The sequence below is a fragment of the Phodopus roborovskii genome, unplaced genomic scaffold (genome assembly GCF_943737965.1).
Source record: "Phodopus roborovskii unplaced genomic scaffold, PHOROB, whole genome shotgun sequence".
Classification (NCBI taxonomy): Eukaryota; Metazoa; Chordata; class Mammalia; order Rodentia; family Cricetidae; genus Phodopus; species Phodopus roborovskii.
The window spans coordinates 22,251,992-22,274,273 of record NW_026125059.1 but is presented as its reverse complement, the minus strand read 5'-3'; the positions used below and the strand labels follow the sequence as shown (position 1 = coordinate 22,274,273).

The following is a 22,282-nucleotide window of genomic DNA, read 5'->3' as shown; positions in this document are numbered from 1 at the left end:
GTGATTAACATAGTAGCTGGAAGCTAGCAGGCCACAATAAAATCAACAGACAGGTAAAATGTTATGCTTGATGAACTGCTATTTTAAAAAACACAAAAAAGTAGAACATAAGCTCTGAGACATAACATGAGGCAAGATTTCTAGTCCTCTCAGATGCACATAGTTGAGTCTGGGAAAAGAATGCAGAGATTATCTGACTCAAGGGGACTTGACCTACTCAAGCTGCACCTCAAGAGTGACTAGGCTGATTAGAACTCCTTCCTTTATGCCACGCCTACACCACCCCTTCATTAGCCTGAAACAATAGTATACATGTTCATTTTCTGGTAGGATGAAAAATATGATTAAAATTGCATATTGTGAGAATGAATTATCATTATAAACAAAAGGGGAGGGGGTTGCAGTAATGGCTCAAAGGTTAAGAGGAACATGTGGGTACTGCTCTTGAAGAGGACCCAAGTTTGATTCCCAGCCCCCATGTCAAGCACCTCACAACCACCTGTGACTCCAGTTCCAGGAGATCTGACACCCTCTTCTGGCCTCTTTTGGCATTGCACTCAAATGCACATACACACAGACATATAATTAAAACTAAAAAATAATATACAAAACAAGCAAACTATGGATATCATGCTAGGAACTAGAATTACTTGATATAACAATATTGGTTTCCCACTAAAGCTATCAGAGGTTACCACTGGACCCAGTGAATCCGAGGAAATAGGAACATGTTCAGACAAAACCTCAGCTCAAATGGTGAACAGACCATCCATAAAAAGAAAAAGCAAGGCATGCTACAACACAAATGGACCTTGGAAAGAGTCAAAGGCTGCATATCACATTACATTCTGCTGCTGATGTGCTGAGATGAAAAGCTCAGAAGTGCTGTAGTCATAAGCATGAGCCCCCCCCCCCCCCACACCAGCTTGTCCTTCTTTGATCACTGTTTTGTGTTGCCTGGCACGGCCATTATTGAAAGCAACAGCTCTAGTATCGGCATCAAGATAACCATTATCATTTACTTCTTCCTCTGACTTCCAGAACTCATGTCACACGGCCGTGAAGCAGGTGGTCCTCACGCATCACTGTTCCTGGCTCCTCTCATTCAACTGTTAGCTCCCAGAAGGGTACATAATTCTTCCAACATTCAACATTCTAAATGTGGTTTTGACCAGGGGCATGAGTGGGAGAAGAGGAGAAGTGACTCCCACAAGTCACCCTCTGACCCCTGCAAGCCCATGTAGCTGTGGCCCATGCTTGCCTGCACACATGCATAATGAATAAGTAGCGGTTTTACATAACTTCACAGTGTTACCTACCTGCATGTAGGCCGTCATGGACCCCTGAGGCACCTCGAGCAAGCCTGAAGTTGTTGGCTGGAACATCTTGCCCCAGAGTTGTTACTGGTACTCTTCCTGATTTGCTAACACATCTGCTAGGGAGGAACTAAGCCCAAGAACTTACGCGATTGACCCTTGATTGTTTTCCATTTCGCTGTGAGTCAGTATGTAAGCCCACTCCTTCCCCTCAATAAATGGCATTCGGCATTCTGGCATTCCTGTTGCATGAATTACCTGCTCTCTTGTCTTTTATTTAAATCTCTGGGCCTTCATCTGATTAGTGGACAGATTGTAGCTCGGCCACTATACCTGCACCGAAGTCTAATTCCAGAACATTCCCATCGCCTCAGAAAGAAACCCTGTGCTCTTTGGGCCAGTTAGTTCAAGACTGCTTTTGGGATGGAAGTCTAAGATTCCCAGCAACATCTGATGATGTAGCAGTCAGACAATAAACCACTGGTGTACATGCCAAAATAGTCGTGGGGCAAACTCATCCTAAAGAGAAAGGGTTTAAAAGAGCAACCATGAGGTACACGGTGTAGACTAGTTTTTAACTTTTCAAATGTGCAGAACAAGAAGTCTGAAACACAGTAGGAACAGGAAGACATGGTTGGTCCCTTTATCTAGCAAACTGGCCCCATTTTAATTTATCTCAGTTCCACATTTCTGATTCTCCACCAGACCCCTCCCCATCATGCCCTCCTCTAGAAACACATCTAGGTGTCTCTTGAATTCATTTATTGGCTTTGCCAGGAGCAGCATAATACTGCCTTTGTTAGTCTCCTGGCCCAGCCTCTCAAGCTGGTGTTCAGCCTCCCTGTTCTGCTCCTCAAAAAAAAAAAAAAAAAAAAAAACACTGAGGAGTCTCTAAAAATAATTGTGAGATCAACTGAGGCAAATTCACAAGATATGGAGACATCCAACTCTAACTGCTGGAAAAGAGCAAAGTCACATATCACTGGTATCATCTGCACCTGTTTTTTTCTCCCCTTAGTCTCTATTAGTTCTGAGTAAGAAACCCCTGCTGGACTGGATTAGAAATTCCAAATGAAAAGGGACTTCAGGCTTGAGTCTTTCTAAGAAGCGGGTATTTCCAGATTCAAGGAAAGCTGCCCCCTTGGTCCATGGTAATGAGACTAATGAGGTAGGATTTTGGGGTTGGTGACAGGGAATACTGGAAATAGGAATGTCACAGCTGTGGTCCTCACACTTCCTGTGCTAGCTGGACAATCTGGGGCAAGCCTGCTGAGCCTCAGTTTCCTTACCAAGAAATGGGAAGGGACTGATCCATATCTGTGGTGTGTAAGTAGCAATGTACAGTCTTCGAGGATTGAAAACTCAAGAGTTAAAGAATCTCGCAGGTTCTCACTCGCCAGTCTAAGAGTGTGAGGCCCATTTCCCCTACAAAGTAGACTCAGACTACAACCACAGAACCCAGGAGGCAGGGTGGGGAGAGAATAACGAACCTTTTGTTGGTGATGCTTGTGGTAGGGAGAAGAGCCACAAAAAACAAATCCAGGTGTGACCGGAGACGACTGTTACCCAGATGATAATGCTACAGTCGAGCATCCATGCTCACCCAACAAGAATGAGCATTGATAACAACAGGCACGCTGCCGAACACAACACCAGGGACACGAGAGTCCTTAGCCCACTTACTGTGAGTCACGTGCCCAAATCAACACAATGTTTCAGCTCACAAATTTGTACAGGGGGCACTAGGGAGATGGCTTAGCAGGTTAGGAAGACTGGCTGCTCTTGCCGAAGACCTGGGTTCAATTCCAAGCACCCACATGGCAGCTCACAACTACCTGCAACTCCAAGTCCAAGGGATCTGACGTCCTCTTCCGGCCTCTTCAGGCACCAGGTACACACAAGTAAATAAAAAGTTTAAATCTAATCTTTTTAAAGATCTGTACAGGGGCCAGGAGATGGCTCAGTCAGCAAAATGCATGCTACTCAAGCCAAAGGACCTCAGTTTGGATCCCCAGCACCTACATTTGTTATTTTAGGTTTAAACACCCTTTTTTTCTTTTCTTAAATCATTTGATGCTTCTGTCATCAAAACACTCTAGGGAATCTAGGAGGTGGAGGGGGAAATGATATAATTAATTGTATTTTAATTTTTAAAAACTGCAAATAAAACATTTAAACATTTTAATATTTTAGAAACATCTCAACAGTTCATTTTTTTTTTTAAGCCAGCATTCAAGAGACAGAGGCAGGAGGATCTCTGTGAGTTTGAGGCTAGCCTGGTCTACATAGCAAGTTCCAGGACAGCCAGGGCTACATAGTGCGACTGTCTCAATAAACAAACAAACACATTTGCTTATGCATCTATACAAAAGGTTTTATACACACTGCCAAGATGTTTGGCTGTTGTCCCCTATGTGATGAGAGCACTCAGAGGTCTCTAGTATGAAAGGGACAGATGCAGGGCTCAGGACAGTCAGTCGGTAGAAGGGCTGCCTGGAATGAGAATAGCCAAGAATCCCTTCAGAAGTGACTTGCAGTAAAGCAGAGATGGTGTCTGAAATGAAGCAATGGATCAGTGAGAGTAGGAGCTGGAGACATCTGGAACATGCAACCGACAAGCCAATCAGATGCAGAGGATGGGGCAGGAATTGAGGATGACTAAGAATTCAGTTGAGGAGGCTCAACTGAAGGTGGTGACATCAGATATGAGACAGGAAGGATGCGTTCATGGAGCTATTTGTCCTCTGACTCCTGAGAGTGAGACTTATTTGGAAGAAATATTGGCAGCTCCTGAAAGGTGAGCTGGGAAATGACTCTGGCTGGCTGTGCCTGCCGCTAGCACGTCCACCATGCACTCCCCTCTAACCACATGATGACTGTAGAACAGGGGCTAGCAAATGAAACCAGGCAAGAGACACAAGAAGGGCCAGAGGGGAGCCTGTTCCCTTGAAAGGAGAGCTAAGTGAGGAGCACTGAAGGAGGGGTGTTTGCAGGGTGTGAGCAGCTCTCCCATGTGGTGTGTGTGTGTGCACGTGTGGGGTGTGAGCAGCTCTCCCATGTGTGCAGTGTGTGTGTGTGTGTGTGTGTGTGTGTGTGTGTGTGTGTGAGCAGCTCTCCCGTGAGTGCAGGGGTGCATGTGTCTATTATAGCCTCCATGTGGAAGATGGTTCCCTTCTTCCACCTTGTGGTTCAAATTGTCTGGCTTGGCACCAAGACCCTCACTTGTTGAGCCATCTTCTCACTGGTCCCCAGCAAGAACTTTGAAAAAAAAAAAAAGGAATGAAGTCGCTGTTCCTTATACAAATCCTATGAGGTAGGGGGATCCAGCGAAATAAATGTAATAGGAAAGAAAAGGGGGGGGGAGAGGGCATGGACTGTTTCAGTAAACTGAGAACAAAGGGATAAAATTCATTACTTTTATACACTCGGTGAAGAACAATTTGCTGTCTATTGTATACAGAGTTCTCTCTCTCTCCCTCCCTCCCTCCCTCCCTTTCTTTCTATCTTATTTTATTTTTGGTTTTCGTTTTTCAAGACAAAGTTTCTCTGTTTAACAGTCCTGGGTGTCCTGAAACTCATTCTGTGGACCAGGCTGGCCTCAAACTCAGAGATCCACCTGCCTCTGCCTCCTGTGTGCTGAGATTAAATAAAGGCCGCCACCTGGTTCAGAGCTCCCGTTTCTGATGATTTAGAAATATCATGGCCTCGGGAACCCACTGAACATAAAAACCGCACTAGAGATAAATGACCAAGTACATAGCTGCAACTCACTTCAAATACAGAAAGGGTTATCAGTCCTCTTTCAAGGACTCCTGGTCAAACAAAGCGGGCAGAGCCTGGTGTGTAAGTTCCCCCAGAGGCTGAGGCAGGAGGCTCAAAGTGCAAGGTGTACCTGGGCTACAGAAAAAGATCAAGGCCAACCTGGGCAACCTAGCAAGACCCTGTTCTAAAAATAAAAAGCAGAAAGGAAGGCTGCGGACCTAGATACACTCAGCATACTCAAGGCACCAGACTGGATCCCCAACACTGAGGGGTTGGGGCAAGTGCCAAACGGGTTGGAAAACTGCCCAAAAATCTCCTTGAATGCTCCCCTGTTGGCTTTTAAGGACTGGAGGTTGGCCCTCATGTGAACAGAGAGAGCACCTCCATGGCTACATCCTTTGTGGACTCAGCTCAAATTCATGAGCCAACCTCCAATGAAAAACTACTTTGCCTTCTAAGAATTTAACTTTGGGGCTAGAGAGATGGCTCAGCAGTTAAGAGTGAGCCTGGTCTTCCAAAGGACCTGAGTTCAGTACCCAGCACCCTGTCAGGTGGCTCACAATCACCCAATACTACATACACACACACACACACACATACACACACCATAGCACACACACACACAATAGCACACACATACACCCACATACACAAACTTTTAAAACCTAAAAATTTATCTTTCTCCTAATATTTACTCTACTATTTGAGTATCCAGCTCCGATAGCTCAGGCCATTTGAAAACCTTCACGGGAGCTACTGATGTCTAAGAACAAACACATATTCTTATTTTCATGGTCTCCAGTCTAGAGTGTTCTTTATTCACACTCCCATCACTCATGTCTATGGTTAAAAGAAAATACCTTTATCACCGAGTTTTAATCCTGACCTCGAGATGTGAAGCACAGCCCAGTAAAACAGGAGTTTAAGATTTTTTTTTTTTTTTTCTTTTTAAGTCCACATGTGTGCTGGGCAAGCATTCTACTACTGAGTTACATCCCTAGCCCTCTTTGGAAATCTTTATGGGGCGAGAGAAAGTGGAGAGGGGCTTGGAAGGTCGGAAGGAGATTTTTCAGAAAATCTAAGCCTTGTTAATATCCAAATCCCACTTTTGAAACATAAAATGCCCTATTGTAAGATAGGGCTTTAAAAAAAATCAATCACTTCCAGTAGAAAATAGAAACATAAACACTGACAGTAGGAGACAGGTAAGACGGCTCAGCAGTAGGAGCACTTGCTGCCAGGTCCTGATCAGTCCCCCAGGACCTATATGGTAAGGGGGGATGGGTTCTGCAAGTTGTCCTCTGACCTCCACACACATACTGTGACATGTGCACACCGTTACACATATACATGGGCATTCACAGAAATCAATGTAATTTTAAAAACTACAGTAAAGGAAATGAGTTTTTCTCCCCCAAACCAACACAGCTGACAAATATCCTCAGGACAAAGCAGGTATCTTCATACACTATTTTCCCCAATACCTATCCCAGTCTTCAGATATTTATTATTCTGCCAACAGGCAAAATTATAAGCACTCTGGAGACTACATCTGGTCCTGACCCTCAGAAATTCATCTAGAAGATGGTCAACATGCATGGCCAACTATGACATAGAAAGACTAAAAGCCCAAAGAAGGCTACATAAATTATTATGGTACTTGCTGCAAGAGAGACCTGGACTGGCCCCATTCTGGTAAAGTATGAGGACAATCTAAGTGTATACACCGAATGAAGAAAAGACACAAGACAGGAGCAGCAAGGCATTTGGCTTGGCTGGAGGGAAGGGTATGTGAAGCCAGAATGGAATGTGGATCTCGCTAAGTGCTTAGTAAATGCCAGGCGTGTGCTTAAGGTTCAAGAAGCGCCGTAGGAAATTAGTTTGGAGCGGTTGACCGACTACAGAGTGTGACCCAAGAGGGTTTTGCAAGGCAAAACACCAGGTCTGGTAAACAAAGCAGAAGTTCACCTAAGACACCAGTTCATACCAGGGCTCTCTACCCGCTCTTCCCTCTCTCTGTCCCATCTCATCAGGCAGCTCTGGAGCAAAGAGCAAAGGACCAGGTCCTGACAGGAGGATCATTCTTACTCAAGAACACCACTGGCAAGAAGTCATCTATCTGAAGTCTTACTGAGTATAGGAACCACTGATGAGAGTAACTAGTAATTCCTTAGCTATACAGCCTTATCCCCACCCCTGCCCACCTTGGCTTGGAAAGCTGAAACCTGCTCATTGTAGGCCATAAGGTGGAGATGTCTGGCAGAGCAGCACTGACAGGAAGTCATTTCACCAGCCTACGGTTACCATTAACACTCTGAGCCACTGCCTTGAGCTAATTCTTGTTTGTTTTTGAAGTTTGGTTGAAATGTCACAAATGGAAAATTTAAGTAAAGCACCCAGTTAGCCCCAAGCCTGGGCACACCTGGTGCAAACCCAGCAAAAGAAACTTACTTCATTAGTAGGAGAGGCAGGGTGAAATTTACATCTGAAAGCTGCCTGCAGCCGGGGAAAGTACTGAGGCCAAAGGGCTGTCTGTTTTTACAGCTGTGTCAAGTCCTGGTTCTCACTCCTACCAACACTCAGGAGTGCGGCAAGGGCCCAAGGAAAAACGCTCTCCAGTTCTTCAGCTGCGACTCGGCTCACAAAGGTTTTTAAGACCCAGTTAATGAAATAAAACAAGACCAGATGAGGTGATATAATGAACTTTATTTTCACAGCTAATTTATATGCTTAAATCCCAAATATTGAAATATTGGTGTTTTTTTTTTTTCCTTTCAAAAACTCAGAACACTAAATTATCGATGTGATTTTTGTAACCTCAAATTTAGCAGTTAGCTTTCTGTACTGGCTTCACCAATGACACATGAGTCTGAGCCATGCGCTACCACAGCTGGGCTTCTTAGAAGCCGATGAAAAGCAAAGATTCCCCTTGTAGGAGACCAGAACTGGAATACCAAATGAGTTCTTGATTGGAATTCGAGTTTCAAAGGAATTCTTGATTAAAATTTCTGACTCGTCATCAGTTTGCATGAGGTGCCTTTGGCTCTTGATCTTTGCCACACCCATCCACTCAAAGTAATGGCTTCTAAGAATTCTTTGGCTTGAGAAAAACCACAACATTGACTGGCTTTATTTACTTTTTTTCTATGACTTTTCTTACAGAGGTATACCTGGAACGCCAAGTAACACAGAAAGATTTGCAAATTACCACCTTCAAATCTGGAGTTTTTCAAAGCTGAAAAGAAACTCGGCAGCCATGTAGTCAGCACCTTGGACCGGCTTCTGTGTCCACTGGAGTACAGGAAGTCAAGACTTGTCCATTGTGGGGGAACCAAGCCAGACTCTATCCCTTCCATCTACTGCTTTTCAAAGTTACTGTAGGGCCCAGCATGGACCCCCGAGGCAGCTTGAGCAAGCCTGAAGCTGTTGGCTGGAACATCTTGCACCAGAGTAGTTCTTGGTACTCTTCTTGATTTGCTAACACACATCTGCTGGGGAGGAACTAAGCCCGAGAACTTGCACGCTTGACCCTTGATTGTTTTCCACTGTGCTGTGAGTCAGTGTATAAGCCCGCTCCTTCCCTCAATAAACGGCATTCTGCATTCAGCATTCCAGCTGCACGGATGACCCGCTGTCTCATCTTTTATTTCAATCTCTAGGCCTTCGCCCGATTAATAGAACAGATTGTAGCACAGGCACTACAGTTACATGTCCCGCTGTTGCAGGCTGTACATTAATACTGAAAGCCCCTATACCTGCACACTCTCACAAAATATAAGGGGTTAGTATACAACTGCTTTTCCTATAGAAAAGGTGCTGTTTATACCATCAAGTTAGAAAGGAGGGTGTCAAATACAATAAAAAGCAAGAACAGTAACTGCCCAATTCTTCTAAATTTCTATTTTTAAAACACCATCTTTCATTTATAGTTTTTGTACCTCAAGCCAGAGCTTGGACATTTCTCTTCATGAAAGTAATTTAGGAGCATCTACTGGGGAATCACTAATATCTTGCTATTTTAAAGTAAGGCTATCACCTCCCACACCCCTATTAACACAGGCATAACCTGGAAGCTTGTTAGAAGAGTGGACACCCTAAACTGGATGTGATGGTGAATACCTGAAAATCCCAGAACTTGGTAAGCAAAAGAACAACCAGAGATCCTAGGTCATCCTTGGCTATTTAGTGAATTCAAGGTCAGTCTGGGTTACATGAGGTCCTGTAGCAGAGAGAGTCAGAGGAGAGAAAATACTCTCAGGACTGAGGGTATGGCTCAGCTGGTGGAATGCTTGTCTAGCATGCTGGGTTCACTCCCAACACAACATAAAATGGAATGATGGTGCACCTACCCCTACAATCTCAGCATTGGGAGGTGGAGGCAAGAGGATCAGAAGTTTAAGGTCAAGGTCACCCTGGGTTACATAGTGAGTTCAAAGCCTGCCTGGGATACTCTGGAAAAGGGAGACAGAGAGAAAGGAAAGAAGAAGAAAGGAGGGAGGGGGGAGGAGCAGATTTCCTGGCCCTGGTCAGAAACTTACTGAATCATTTATACTTTATCAAGGTCACCAGATGAACTGTAGGTACACTAAAAGGGAAGAACACTATGCTGCCCTATAGGATGGCATACTATCTAGAACAATCCAAAAGGACAAAATGGAGGAGATAAAAAAATGAAAAGATTCCTGTAGGACTATACAGAAGGGAATGAATCAAGTACCTTTTATCTAATGTGACCTTAAAACAGTATATACTAGCATCGTTGGTGCACACCTTTAATCACAAGACTTGGGAGGCAACATAGGTGTATCTCTGTGAATAAGAGGCCAGCCTGGTCTACATAGTAAATTCAAGGCCAGCCAGAGCTATCTAATGAGACCCTGTCTCAAACAAACAAACAGAATACAGCAGAGACTGAAGTTTACTTTGTGCCCTCATTCAGCTCATCCTATTGATACGCTTGACTTCCCCATATAAGCAAATGGAATGAGACAGGTTCCTGCTCTCAAAAAGGCTTACGATGAAGGAGAGGGGCTACCACACATAAAGTACACAGAGAAGGTGCAAAGTGCCAGCTGCTGTTACATATGGAAGAGAAAGTCAGTGGGAGAGGGTGTAATTAAAAAATTCCTGTGGTCCAGAAGTCAGCAATCTCTGGATTATTAAGCTATTTAGGACAGGACAGCTGTGGCTCACATGGTTCTAGTGGCCCCAATGCCAGCAGAGTTCAGTCAACAAAGATAAGCCAAACAGGTTCATTTAATGGAAGAGACACTAACGCAACACCTGGCAGTCCATGAAGGCTTTGGCTGGCCAGAGGGTTTTACTGGCCATCATTAGTAGGGTAAGTTGAGATGCCAACACCACCCCAAGTCCAATGCGTGCCACAGAACTGAGTAGTAAACACTTGAAGACGTAGAAACTCCAGCTGTATGAGTCGTTTAGCCTGCTGACCTCTCTCCGGACTGAAAGCAAGCCAGCAGGCATGACAGTTGGAGAAATGAAGCACGAACCAAAGAGGACAGTTATAAAAAGAGCTCAGTGCAGGGCCGCAGAGATGCTCAGGGGTTATGAACACCACTTGTTCTCCAAGAGGACCTGGGTTCACTTCCCAGGATCCAATTGGTGGCTCACAACTATGTGAGTCAAGGAATTAGAGAGATCCAACACCCTCTTCTGATCACCCTGGGCTCCTGCATCTATGTGGTACACACACATACACATTAAAAAGAGAGAGCTCACTCATGACTTCAAGGCAGATGGTGATGATAACAGGTACAACTTATGTACCATTTTTTCACAATGAACAGAAATGCCAATGGCATGCTGTCCCCACAGAATGTCATGTAAATGTCCATAAAAATACTTAAAGGCAAACCCATGTTTACAGTGTTTCCTATACTACAGTTTCTTCAGAGACATAAGAAAACCCTCAATCCAGAATCTCAAGAGGAAACCATCATCCACATGCATGGTATTAAGTCTCAAAGATGGCAATTTTACACAGAGCAAAAGTTCATGGAGCTAACAGACAACAGTATAGGAGTATGTGAAACTGAGCACAGTAACAAAGGTCAGCCATGACTAAACACCCATGTAGATGGAAAGACCTCCAAAACAATGCTGAGTAAAAAGAGAGTTGCAAGAAAGTACATAAAGAATAAGATTATATGTAATAAAATATACACACATGTACACATGTATAAAACCCAGTAGGCAAGAAAGTACATAAAGAATGAGATCATATGTAATAAAATATGCACCTATGCATACATGTATAAAACCCAGTACCACACAGTAATGTGAATTCTATGTTCTCTTCTCTTAGGCTAATTACTGAGTTTATTAAGGTATTTATTTTCAATGGGTATTTTGGCAAAATCTTCTAGGTTGCTAGTGACCAGTTTTCTTTAGTTCCTAGGACTACAGACCCATACCAGGATCTTCCCATAAGGACTAACTTAGAGGTCAGGTATGGTAGTGCATGCCTATAATCCTACCACTCAGGAAGTGGAGGCAGGAGAACAGGAGTTCAAAGCCACCCAGCTATTTAGCAAGTCCATGGGCTGCATACATAAGTCAATGTTTCAATAAAAAAAGAAAAAAACCCAATCAACCAATGAACTTAAAAGGCAGTGAGTGTCCTTAGACATTTGGTTCCCCATTCCATCCTCCCTACCACCATTTCCTATCTACTTCTGTATACTAGATGTCCTCATACCAACAAACCACAATCATGTGCACAAACCCATCAAGTATCCCTGGTATGTCAGGCTCCCAAGAGGGAAAAAGAAAAAAAAAAAGGATTATAGCTGAACAGTGTCTTTGACATTAGGCAACATTTTACAGAAATCCAAAAGCAAAGCCATCCTAAAGAAGAAAGAACCTGAGACTCGGTCAGACATTCTTTCATCACAGTTGTCCAGGACCGGCATCTGCAGGCAAACGCTTACCCCCATAACTCTGCCTCGCTGCTCCACATCTTCCCACATAAAATGGACGATGATCCGGCACATGTATTTTCCAGACCGGCCTTCCTGCTTCATTCGGACTAGACACATCCTAAGAGGAAGCAAAGATGAGTTACTGGGTAACTGATTTCTTTTTCAGTTCATAGAAGAGAGATTTTAGTACAGCACACTGAATCAAGATTCAGGAGTGACCTTGGGGTCTTTAACTCAGCTATAACACAGACACCGTAAAAATCCAAGACGACAAAAGACATCCATCTCAAGTGTGCAGTGAAAAGACCTTGTACTGGGCAGTGGTAATGCAAGAGCGCTCGGGAGGCAGGGGCAGGTGGAGCTCTGGGAGTTCGAGGCCAGCCTGGTCTAGAGTGAGTTCCAAGACAGCCAGGGCTACACAGAGAAACCCTGTCTCAAAAATATAGCCTCCCCCCAAAAAAGAAAGAAAATGAAAAAAAAAAAAAAAAACTTGCATGTTATACATGATAATGAAAGCACCATGAACCAGGGATACATCAAAAGCCTCCCTCCCACGTGGAATAAATCATAGGTGACCCACATGGAATAAATCACAGGTGAATTCTCCATTCAACTGGTCTCCATTCAATCTGGTCAGCCAGCTTAGCCCAAACAGTGAGCTTCAGGTACAGAGCAATAGAAACATAACACCTTCCTCTGGCCTTCCACATGGTACATCATGTACCTGAGCACTCATTTGCATGAATCCTCTACCACCTCCACATACACCCATATTAAAAAACTAACATTCTTTCCAAAACCACTCCCATTTCTTTTTACTTTAAAAATATAACTAGAAATGTAGAATTTTTTCAATTATGTTTGTGGTTTGCATTCTACTTTTCTTGGCCAATATTAGTTCAGCATACAGATAACTGAGAATATTACATTTTTATAATTATCAAACTGTTCTTCCACTAGATGTAAATTCCACTGGAGGCAAAGATCAAGCTTGTTTTTGTTTGTTGTTGCTTTGTTTTGAGACAGCATCTCAGTATGAAGCCCTGACTGTCCTGGAACTCACTATGTAGACCAGGGAGGCCTTAACCTCAAGAGATCCACCTGCCTCTGTCTCCTGAGTGCTGGGTTATAAAGGTGAATACCACCATCCCCAACAAGAATTATATAATTTTTTATTAATTTAAAATATTATATTTAGGTTAAGAGCAAGCAAATACTACTCTTCCAAAAGACCCAAGTTCTGTTCTTGAGCACCACATCAGATGGCCCACAATCACCTGTAACTCAAGCCCCTAGAAGCGTGCATGCACTGCTACTGCAGAGAGGCAGGCTTCAGTTCCTAGCACCAACATTGGGTGGCTCACAGTGGCCTATGACTGTAGCCCCAAGGGATCCCATACCCTCTCCTGGCCTTCTTGGGTACCACACACATATACATAAATAAAAATAAATCTTTAAAAAGAAAACTAGCCAGGTAGCCAGGAAGAGTAGTGGCATCTGCTTCTCAGTCCCATCAGAGGATCTTTGTAAGTTCAAGGCCAGACTGATCCACAAACCAAGACCCTGCCTCAAAACAACAACAACAAAAAAAAAAAAAAAAAAAAAAAAAAAAAAAGAAGAAAGAAAGAAAGAAAGAAAGAAGAAAGGAGAATAAAATCAAGTGCAGGTTCGTGGTTAGAGCAGGCTATGGAGACACACATAAGCAAATCCCAGTACACAGGAGGCAGAGACAAGAAGATTGCAAATTCAAGGCCAGCCTGGGCTAGAGAGCAAGACCCTGTCTCACTACAATCCTCTGCAAAAGAAAAATCCATAAGCAACAATGGAATGATTCCAAATTGACTTGCCTCAACATCTGTGAATGACTAAATTGGAAAAAGAAAACATACTCATCAAATGGGCAGATGACAAGCTGGGCACGAGAACAAATATGCTACATGACCCAACCATGAACCAAAAATATCTCCACAAGTCTGTCTCAATACTCAATGCTGCACCTTACAATAATCTGAATTGGGGGGAGGGGGGTCCTGTACTTGAGTCTAGTAGCTAAACCTCCAGGGGTTCAGAATACATGAACCACACCTACCAGTGTAAAAAAAGCCTTTAAAAATTAAGGTTATAAAACACGTTCAATGCAAGTCAAAAGAATAATGATGCTGACCCCAAATTAATGTTCTTTTTAGATACAACTGAAATATGCCCTCAATGTGCAAAGTGAGCCTAAATCTGCTTGGAACTAATTCTAATTTTGAACATCGTATCTGAAGAGATGAAGTTACAGCTGGGTGTTGGTGGCGCAAGCCTTTAGTCACAGCACTCAGGAGGCAGAGGCAGGTGGATCGCTGTGAGTCTACAGAGCTAGTTTCAGGACAGGCTCCAAAGCAATACAGAGAAACCCTGTCTCAAAAAGCCAAAAAAAAAAAAAAAAAAAAAAAAGTTCTGTTCTACTGCACAGCAATGAGATTACAATAATAATGAAATATACTTGAAAATGGCTAGAAGAGAGGATTTTAAATATTCTTACTCCACAGAAATAATGGTTTGATTATAACATAATGTACACATGTGGCAAAATATTGTATAATTTATAAATATGTATAATGATGGGCCAATTAAAAATAAAATTAAAATTAAGAAGATGGAGAGAAAAAAAGATAAGGAAGCAAGCTGGCCAGGTGACTCAGCAGGTAAGGCACTTGCCACCCAATCCTGGTAGCCCATCTAGCATCGAGTATCTAAAGATTTAAGTAACTGGATGGACAACTTCAAAATGTAGAAAAATAGCTTGTTCGAGTAAGGGGAATAGATGTTTGGTGAACATGAAGCTTTTTCATTATTATTTATAGGCTGTTGTAAGCAGCCCAAGTTGAGTGCTGGGAACCAAATTCAGGTCCTTTGTAAAAGAAATGCCTCCCTTAACCACTGAGCATTTCCAGACCCTGAGCAGGGCCTCCCTTAACCACTGAGCATCTCCAAACCCCATTCAGTGTCTCCATTAACCACTGAGCATCTCTGGACCCTGAGCAGTGCCTCCCTTAACTACTAAGTATCTCCAGCCCCTGAGCATGACTAAAGGTTCACTACTGATCTCAAGTGGATTTGTTGGAATTTTCATTCTAATTTTTAGCCTCTAAACCCAGTTAGTACCCAAAATATTAGACTTTGAGACAATAATGAGGACCAGACATTAATATATAATAGGGAGCATATTTCAAAGTAGAAATGCACTGACGAAAGTTTAACAGCACTTTCTTTATAAGACTTTCCCAAAAGTTAATCAAATTGTTCTTGTCAGCCTCTCACCTGAAAACACGCAATGTGTTTTGATGCTTAAGTGTCATAGGAGGCTAATTCATCAACAGTAACAGTGAGGTAATGGAATTCTTCATTTATTTGAAAATTCTGTCGTCTGTTAATATACCTGCCCTCTGGGGTTTAAAAGGCACAGATTGTTGCAGACCATAAACTTTCTAACTGTATCAACATGAGGTGAGGTGTTGTTTGGGGTTTCACAGCGCAGCTTTTTCTGTAGCCATTATAAGATAATGGTTAGCTCAGTGGTCATCTGGGCTAAAAAGGTAATATAAAATGAAGGTACTCTCATACTGACTGACAATTTACCAATGAACAGGAACTGAGCTCCTACTGCATGTAGGTAATCGTAGAATGGTTAGTTATAACAGAGATGGCAAAGACTTGAGTCCAGCTTTCAAGCCGTATGTCTCCTAGGAGAAACAAAACAAGTCACATACAAACAACAGAAAAAGGTCTGATAAGATGGCTCGGTGGTTAAGGGCACTTAATGCCAAGCCTGACTCCCTCAAACCCACATGGCAGAAAGAGAGAACTGATTCCCAAGAACTGTCCTCTGAACTACACGTGTCCTTTGAACTACACACTGTGGCACATGTGCACACATGTGTACATATATACAATAAAGAAATAAACAAGCATGTGTTAAAGAAAAAGGCAGCATCTCAAAGCACTATGCACTGGAGTTTGAAAGAACACTTTGGGATGAATGGGATCTGAGCAAGCTTGATGGGAGAGGAAACATTATACACGGGCTTGAAAGGATGGGCTGAAATGAAGGCAGAACAAAAGGCAAGAGAGCTTTCCAAAAGACAGACATGGGGAGCAACCAGGCCATGGAAGAAGTCAGCACATGTTAAAGGAACAATGAATACCTAAATTTGTGACAGGGTGGAGGATGAGGAGCTGGAAAGTGAGGCCAAAGGAATCCCGAGGGGCTCTGTAAAGTCACGCTGAGAAAAGTCTGAACCTCTCTGGGCTAAGTAGACAACGGAGAGCCACTGGGAGAAAAAGATGTGAGATTACCATGTTGACACTGAGCAGAAGAGTCCCTGAGAGCTCTCACTCCCAGCCTTAGCCCACAATTAAACACCATCACCTAGGCTGGGAAGCGACCAAGAGGAGGAAGTCTTTTTTTGTGGATCCCAGGTCATTGTCCAGTCTGGAAATACATGCTGCCCTGCCTTTTGAGAAAAATGTAAACAGCAACGTTTGTTATAAGCCTCTATCTAACTTTGGTGCCCTATTAGTTTAGGAAATAGTTTAGTATTGAAGGCTATCAACAAAAGAAGAGAAAGTTCAAGTTACTCCTAATTAGTGCAGTGGATATGAGGCCAGTGCAAAGCACTTTTGATATAAAGCTCAACAGCAAACATCTCCTTAGAAGACCAAGAATCAATGCTCCTCTCAAAGTATGTGCTGAAGGCTCCTGTGCTGTCAGGGTCCTCCAGCCACTAGCGCTAACTAAAAGTTCATCAATGTGCCCTGAGTTCATGAAACAAACTCTATAGGAAGTTAAGAACAGAAGAAAAGTCCCATTGTAAAGAACGTTAGTACTTACTCTCTTTTATAAATAAATAAATAAATAAATAAATAAATAAATAAATAAATAAATAAATGCAGAATTGGAGACTAGGCCCACGTGGTAAAACGGGCAGCTGCCTGGGATGTCCAACGAGCAGCTCAAGGCCAGATCCTTCAAGGTAGGGTGCTACCTTGAAGCTAACTCATCATATTCAATTCTGCTTCTTCTCCAGCATAGTAACTGCTTTGGACAGATAATACACGGAATGAAAGGAAGACACCTTCCTACCCCTTCCCAAGCAGTCCTCTCTCAGCAACTAGCTCCTCCGGAGTCCTATAAATATAATCTATACACACACAGATCCAGTGTCTAAGTCTCCCTTTCTACACATGGCAGTGGCTTTTCCTTTCTTCACCATGGTAACATCTACACACACCGTTCCCACAGTGAGAAGAGAAGGAGAATCCCTGGGCCCCTAGGCTAGCCCACACAGTACAACATCCAGGAGGTCCCATCTTAAACAAGATGAAAGGTGAAGACTAACACCCAAGGTTGTCCTCTGACCTCCACACAGACAAGTGACATGTACGTGTACACACACACACCCCAAACAGTTAAAGTAGTATCTACTCTAGGCAATTTTTAATATTCTAAAATTGACTAGGAAAGAAAAAATTAAGTAGCAAAAGAGAGAAAATGTTATACTGAACAGCTGGCACAACTCCATATTAAGCCCCCTGGCTAAGTGCTATAGGTGCATTTCTTTCTTGTTTTCAGGATATATATATATCCCTCAAACTACCATACTGGGCATGTAGCTTACACCTGTAATCCTAACACTCAAACAGACTGAGAAGGACCTCTGTTAGTTCAAGTTAAGAGCTAGCCTGAAACATATATCAAGTTCCAGAGCAGTCTGGCAGAAGTATGAGCCTTAAACACACACACACACACACACACACACACACACACACACGCACGCACGCACGCACGCACTCACACAGGCACACACACACACACACGCATGCACGCACGCACGAACTCACACAGGCACACACACACACACACGCACGCACGCACGCACACAGGCACACACACACACGCATGCACGCACGCACGCACTCACACAGGCACACACACACGCACGCACACACACACGCAAGGGGGGGGTGAGACAAGGATCCTCCTGTCTCAGCCTCTGCAACTCTGATGTTTCTACTGTCTCAATCCCACTGTTGAAAAAACTCACATCTGCATCTGGGGTTGGAGAGACAGCACAGCAGTTAAAAGCACTTGTTCTCCAGAGGACCTGGGTTCAATTCCCAGCACTCACACAGTAGTAACTCAGAACCATCTATAACTCCAGTCCCAGGGGATCAGATGTCCTCTTCTGACCTCCAAGGGGTTCCAGATATACACATGGTACACAGACATACATGTAGGAAAAACATGTATACACTTAAAATAAGAATACTTTTTAGCTGGGCAGTGGTGGCACATGCCTTTAATCCCAGCATTTGGGAGGCAGAGGCAAATGAATCTCAGTGAATTTCAAGATCAGCCTGATGTACAAAGCAAGTTCCAGGACAGCCAGGACTACACAGAGAAACCCTATCTTGGGGTGGGGGGAACTTAAGCGATTTTTAAGAAAAGAAAAAAAAACTGTCTAGAGCAGTAATCCCTCCAAAGTTACAAACCCAGTGAAACCTGCACCTAGAATTACACTGAGGCACATTTATTTGCCTCCTTCACTAATCAGAACAACCCCTCCAGAATCTACTGGTTCAATTTTCCCTTAAATCTTCACAGGGCACACTTTAAGGCTTAAAACTAGCATTACATTAGAAAAAGCATATTGGGTAACTGGTGAGATGGCCCAGGGGTTAAGGGCACTTAGGGCTGCTCTTGTAGATGACTAGAGTTGAGTCTCGGCACCCACAGGGTTCCAATGCCCTCTTTTCACCTCTGAAGGCACCAGAAACACATGTGACAGCACACACACATATATATGAATACAGGCAATACATTTCTACACATAAATCTTTAAATTTTTTTTTTTTTTTTTTTTTTTTTTTTTTAAGAAAAAGCATACTGGGGGAGAGGAGAGACGGCTCAGTGGTTACGAGCATAGTCTTCAGTCTGCTCTTCTAGAGAACAAAGGATAAGTTCCAACACCCATGTCAGATGGCTCACAATCTCCTCTAACTCCCATTCTAGGGGATACATTATCTTTGGCCTCCGGGCATGTGTACACATGTGTACACACACACACTTTATACCTAAATAAAAATAAAAATATAAAATCCATAATGGAAAAAAAGCACATTGGAAGGGAAAGATGCCTAAACTGATACAAGCCTACCTATAAGAACAAAAGCCACTGTTGGAAAGGAAGAAACTAAACTATACTAAAAATAAATACATACGCAGGCATGATGTTGCAAGCCTGTAACTCCAGCACTGGAGAGATGGATGAAAAAACACACTAACAGCCTAAATGTGAAGGCAGCCTAGGATGCACAGGGAAAACACAGTTTCAAAAAACAAAAACACAGATTAACTCCCCCACCCCAACTCCAAAGAAACCAATTAATGGTAAACAGAACAGAATGAAACTATCTACCAAATGAGATTCAAAGACAAAAATACAAGTTGGGAAGGTAAACACAAAATTAATGAAACAAATTCAAAATGGCTCATCTAACAGACTAGACGATGGCCTACTAGAAAACAAAGCTAATGTATCACACCCAGACTGTACAATATGAGTCATTATGAGCTAGTCAACTTCCAGAATACTAAGTTTACACAAAAGAACCCAACAGCTCAACTCCAACCTTAATTGACACTGTGAATGTATTCCTCATACTAAGTGCTCATGCTCGTTAAATGGTTATTGGTTTGTCTTTCTTTCCTTCCTCCCTTCCTCCTTCCCTCCCTCCCTCCCTCCCTCCCTTCTTTTCTTTTTTCCAGGCAGGGTTTTTGTTTGGTTGGTTTGATTTTTTGAGTTAGGGCTACTCTGTGTAGCCCTGGCTGTTCTGGAACTCACTCTGTAGATCAGGCTAGCCTTTACTCACCTGTTTCTGCCTCACAAGTGATGGGATTAAAGGCATGTGCCACCGCAGCCACCACCAGGCTTTTTAGACAGGGTTTTAATATGGCTTGGGCTAGTCTGGAACTTCTTGATCCTCTGCTTCTACTTCCAAAGTGCTGGGATTACAGCCCTGAACCACCACACCCAGATCTTATGTTAAATGTTAAAAGGGGCTCTTTGGGGAAGGAAAGTTTACATACTAAAACAAAAATTATTCTTATGAATGCAAAGAAAACATTCTTAATAATAAAAATTCTTGCATGACTTAATCACTTGCTTCTCAAGTCCTTACAAGCACCTACTGTGCACACAGGCTGTGCCAAGTGTGAGCTGCAATGCTCTACGGTGTTTTCTAGATGCTCCTCCCACAGCTGCTGTGTTCTTAAGCCCACAATTTATTAGTGAGGTTTTCAGCCTGAGCACTCTCCTGTCTCTCAGTGACTCCAGTGGCTCATAAATAATCCTGATCTCTTTTACATATAAGGAAGGCAAACAACTCAGCTAGCAAAGTAAAGAAAAAAAAGAGCGCAAGTCCTCCTGATGGCTCCCCGCCTCTGTAAAAGGCCAGCCCAGTGACAGCAAAGGAGAAAAAGCTCACTGAGCAGGAGTCTCAGAAAAAGAACTAAACACAATGACTGCCTCGTGCTATTTAGTAAGTTCTGCAATGGAAGAATCTGGGCCCATCATCTTCCTTTATTTACACAATCATGTATCTGGTACAGCTCTCTGCATTTCACAGAAAACCAAGGTGCTTAAGTAATTTAAGGTCACACGGTGGGAAAAGGGAGGGGCTGAAAAACATAGCTAGAACTTTCCCCATTCCAGTGTCTCTAAAGTAGTTCTTTAATTCAGCGATGGCCCAGCATCAGTGGCCTCTTCCTGCTAGGATGGCATCCCTGTCTGCACAGTCAAAAGCAACAAGGGCCTCTCCTCTCCTCAAGCCACGCTCTTCTCAGCATCTATCTAGAGGGCAGGGTTCTTGCTGACTTCTTGACACATTTGGGCAGCCCGTCTCACTCAGCCACGTTTAGGATCTGCCCTTGTTCAATCACACAAGTTGCTTTTAAGGGGATCTGATTCTAAATTCAGTATCAGTGGGCATGTGAGCAGGTCTGTCACACTGGCTGCTATGAAGGACTCTAAAGAACTTTCCTAGAGCTTGTTTGCCTTACTTAGCATCAGCTAAAACCATGAAAGCCAGGCCAGCATGGCCACGATGATGCCCCTTAGATTGCTAATAAATGCTTGATTTATTGGTGAGCTTGCACACTGACCCTTTCCTGGGGCCCTCTCCACCTAGTTTCTGAGACTTCCTCCCTGTGAAGTCTAAGCCTTCTAAGGGGAGCACAGGGAGCACCAGATGTGTCTGTGGCAGAAGACAAGTGGGACAAAATGCTTCCGGAAACCATCTTCACTAAATATATAACATATAGCTAAGATCCAGGTCTTGGCTGGCAAGTGCCAGGACACTAAAGGTCATGTGTGCTGATAAAAGGAGCTGCATGGGCCTTGGGTTTGAACAAAAATAAAAAACAACAACCTATACTTGTGGGAGTGTAAACAGAGAAAGAAGCTGTGCACATGGCCATGGCATACCATATATAGCAGGTTTCAAGCTATTGGAATCCAGCTGGAACCAGGATGCCCTACAGCTACACAAAGGCTGCTGGGGTGGTTTTAAAGACCCCCCCCCCAACTGCTGCCAGGGCTTGCCAGGCAGTTCTCTGGCTGCGCTGGGATGGGGATAGAATGCTTTGCAAACCCTTCCCCACCCAGGTCACTTCCTTTCCTTCTTTACAAGTCTTCCTATCTGGCTTCTCTAATGTTCATTCTCCATTTTTCTTTGAAACTTGAGTTTTTACAAGCCACTTCTTCCTCTCCTCACTGCTCAGGCCATCCTCTGGCTCTGGACTCCAGAAGGCCAACAATTGCTGTCCTTAACCGTCTACCACTTCCAGGGCTTCCCAGGACACGGACATGCCAAGAAAAGCAATGCTCACTTTATAGCTGGCGATCAATAAATGGTTTCTACTGCTATTCACATTCGGGGAAGACACCCCTATCCCATGGGGACACTAAGGGATGAAGGGTTAACACAGCTTTGGCTTTGTCTCAGATCCTCCACTGCTGATGTGGAACATGAAGTGACCTGTGACAAATATCATAAAATCACCAAAACCACCTCTGATATGTGCTTTTTAAAGCTGCCTTCTGGGTTCCCATGAAACTACCTTCAGGTTCCTTTTCTGCAGGCTTGTTATACAGATAAGAAGTGACCAGGTCATTCCCACAGCCTTCAGTTTTCCTGTGCGTGCGTGCATTTGAGAGT

General features: G+C 43.4%; 1 protein-coding gene across 1 annotated transcript in view; it reads right to left on the bottom strand.

Annotated features, from left to right (window-relative positions):
- The window catches only part of LOC127225033 (ubiquinol-cytochrome-c reductase complex assembly factor 1), an 84,673-nt gene that overhangs the window by 25,266 nt on the left and 37,125 nt on the right, over positions 1–22,282 (bottom strand). Inside the window, exon 7 of the mRNA XM_051188310.1 lies at positions 12,029–12,137. Coding sequence (XP_051044267.1) covers positions 12,029–12,137 — 109 coding nt within the window. The remainder of the gene's footprint in view (positions 1–12,028; positions 12,138–22,282) is intronic.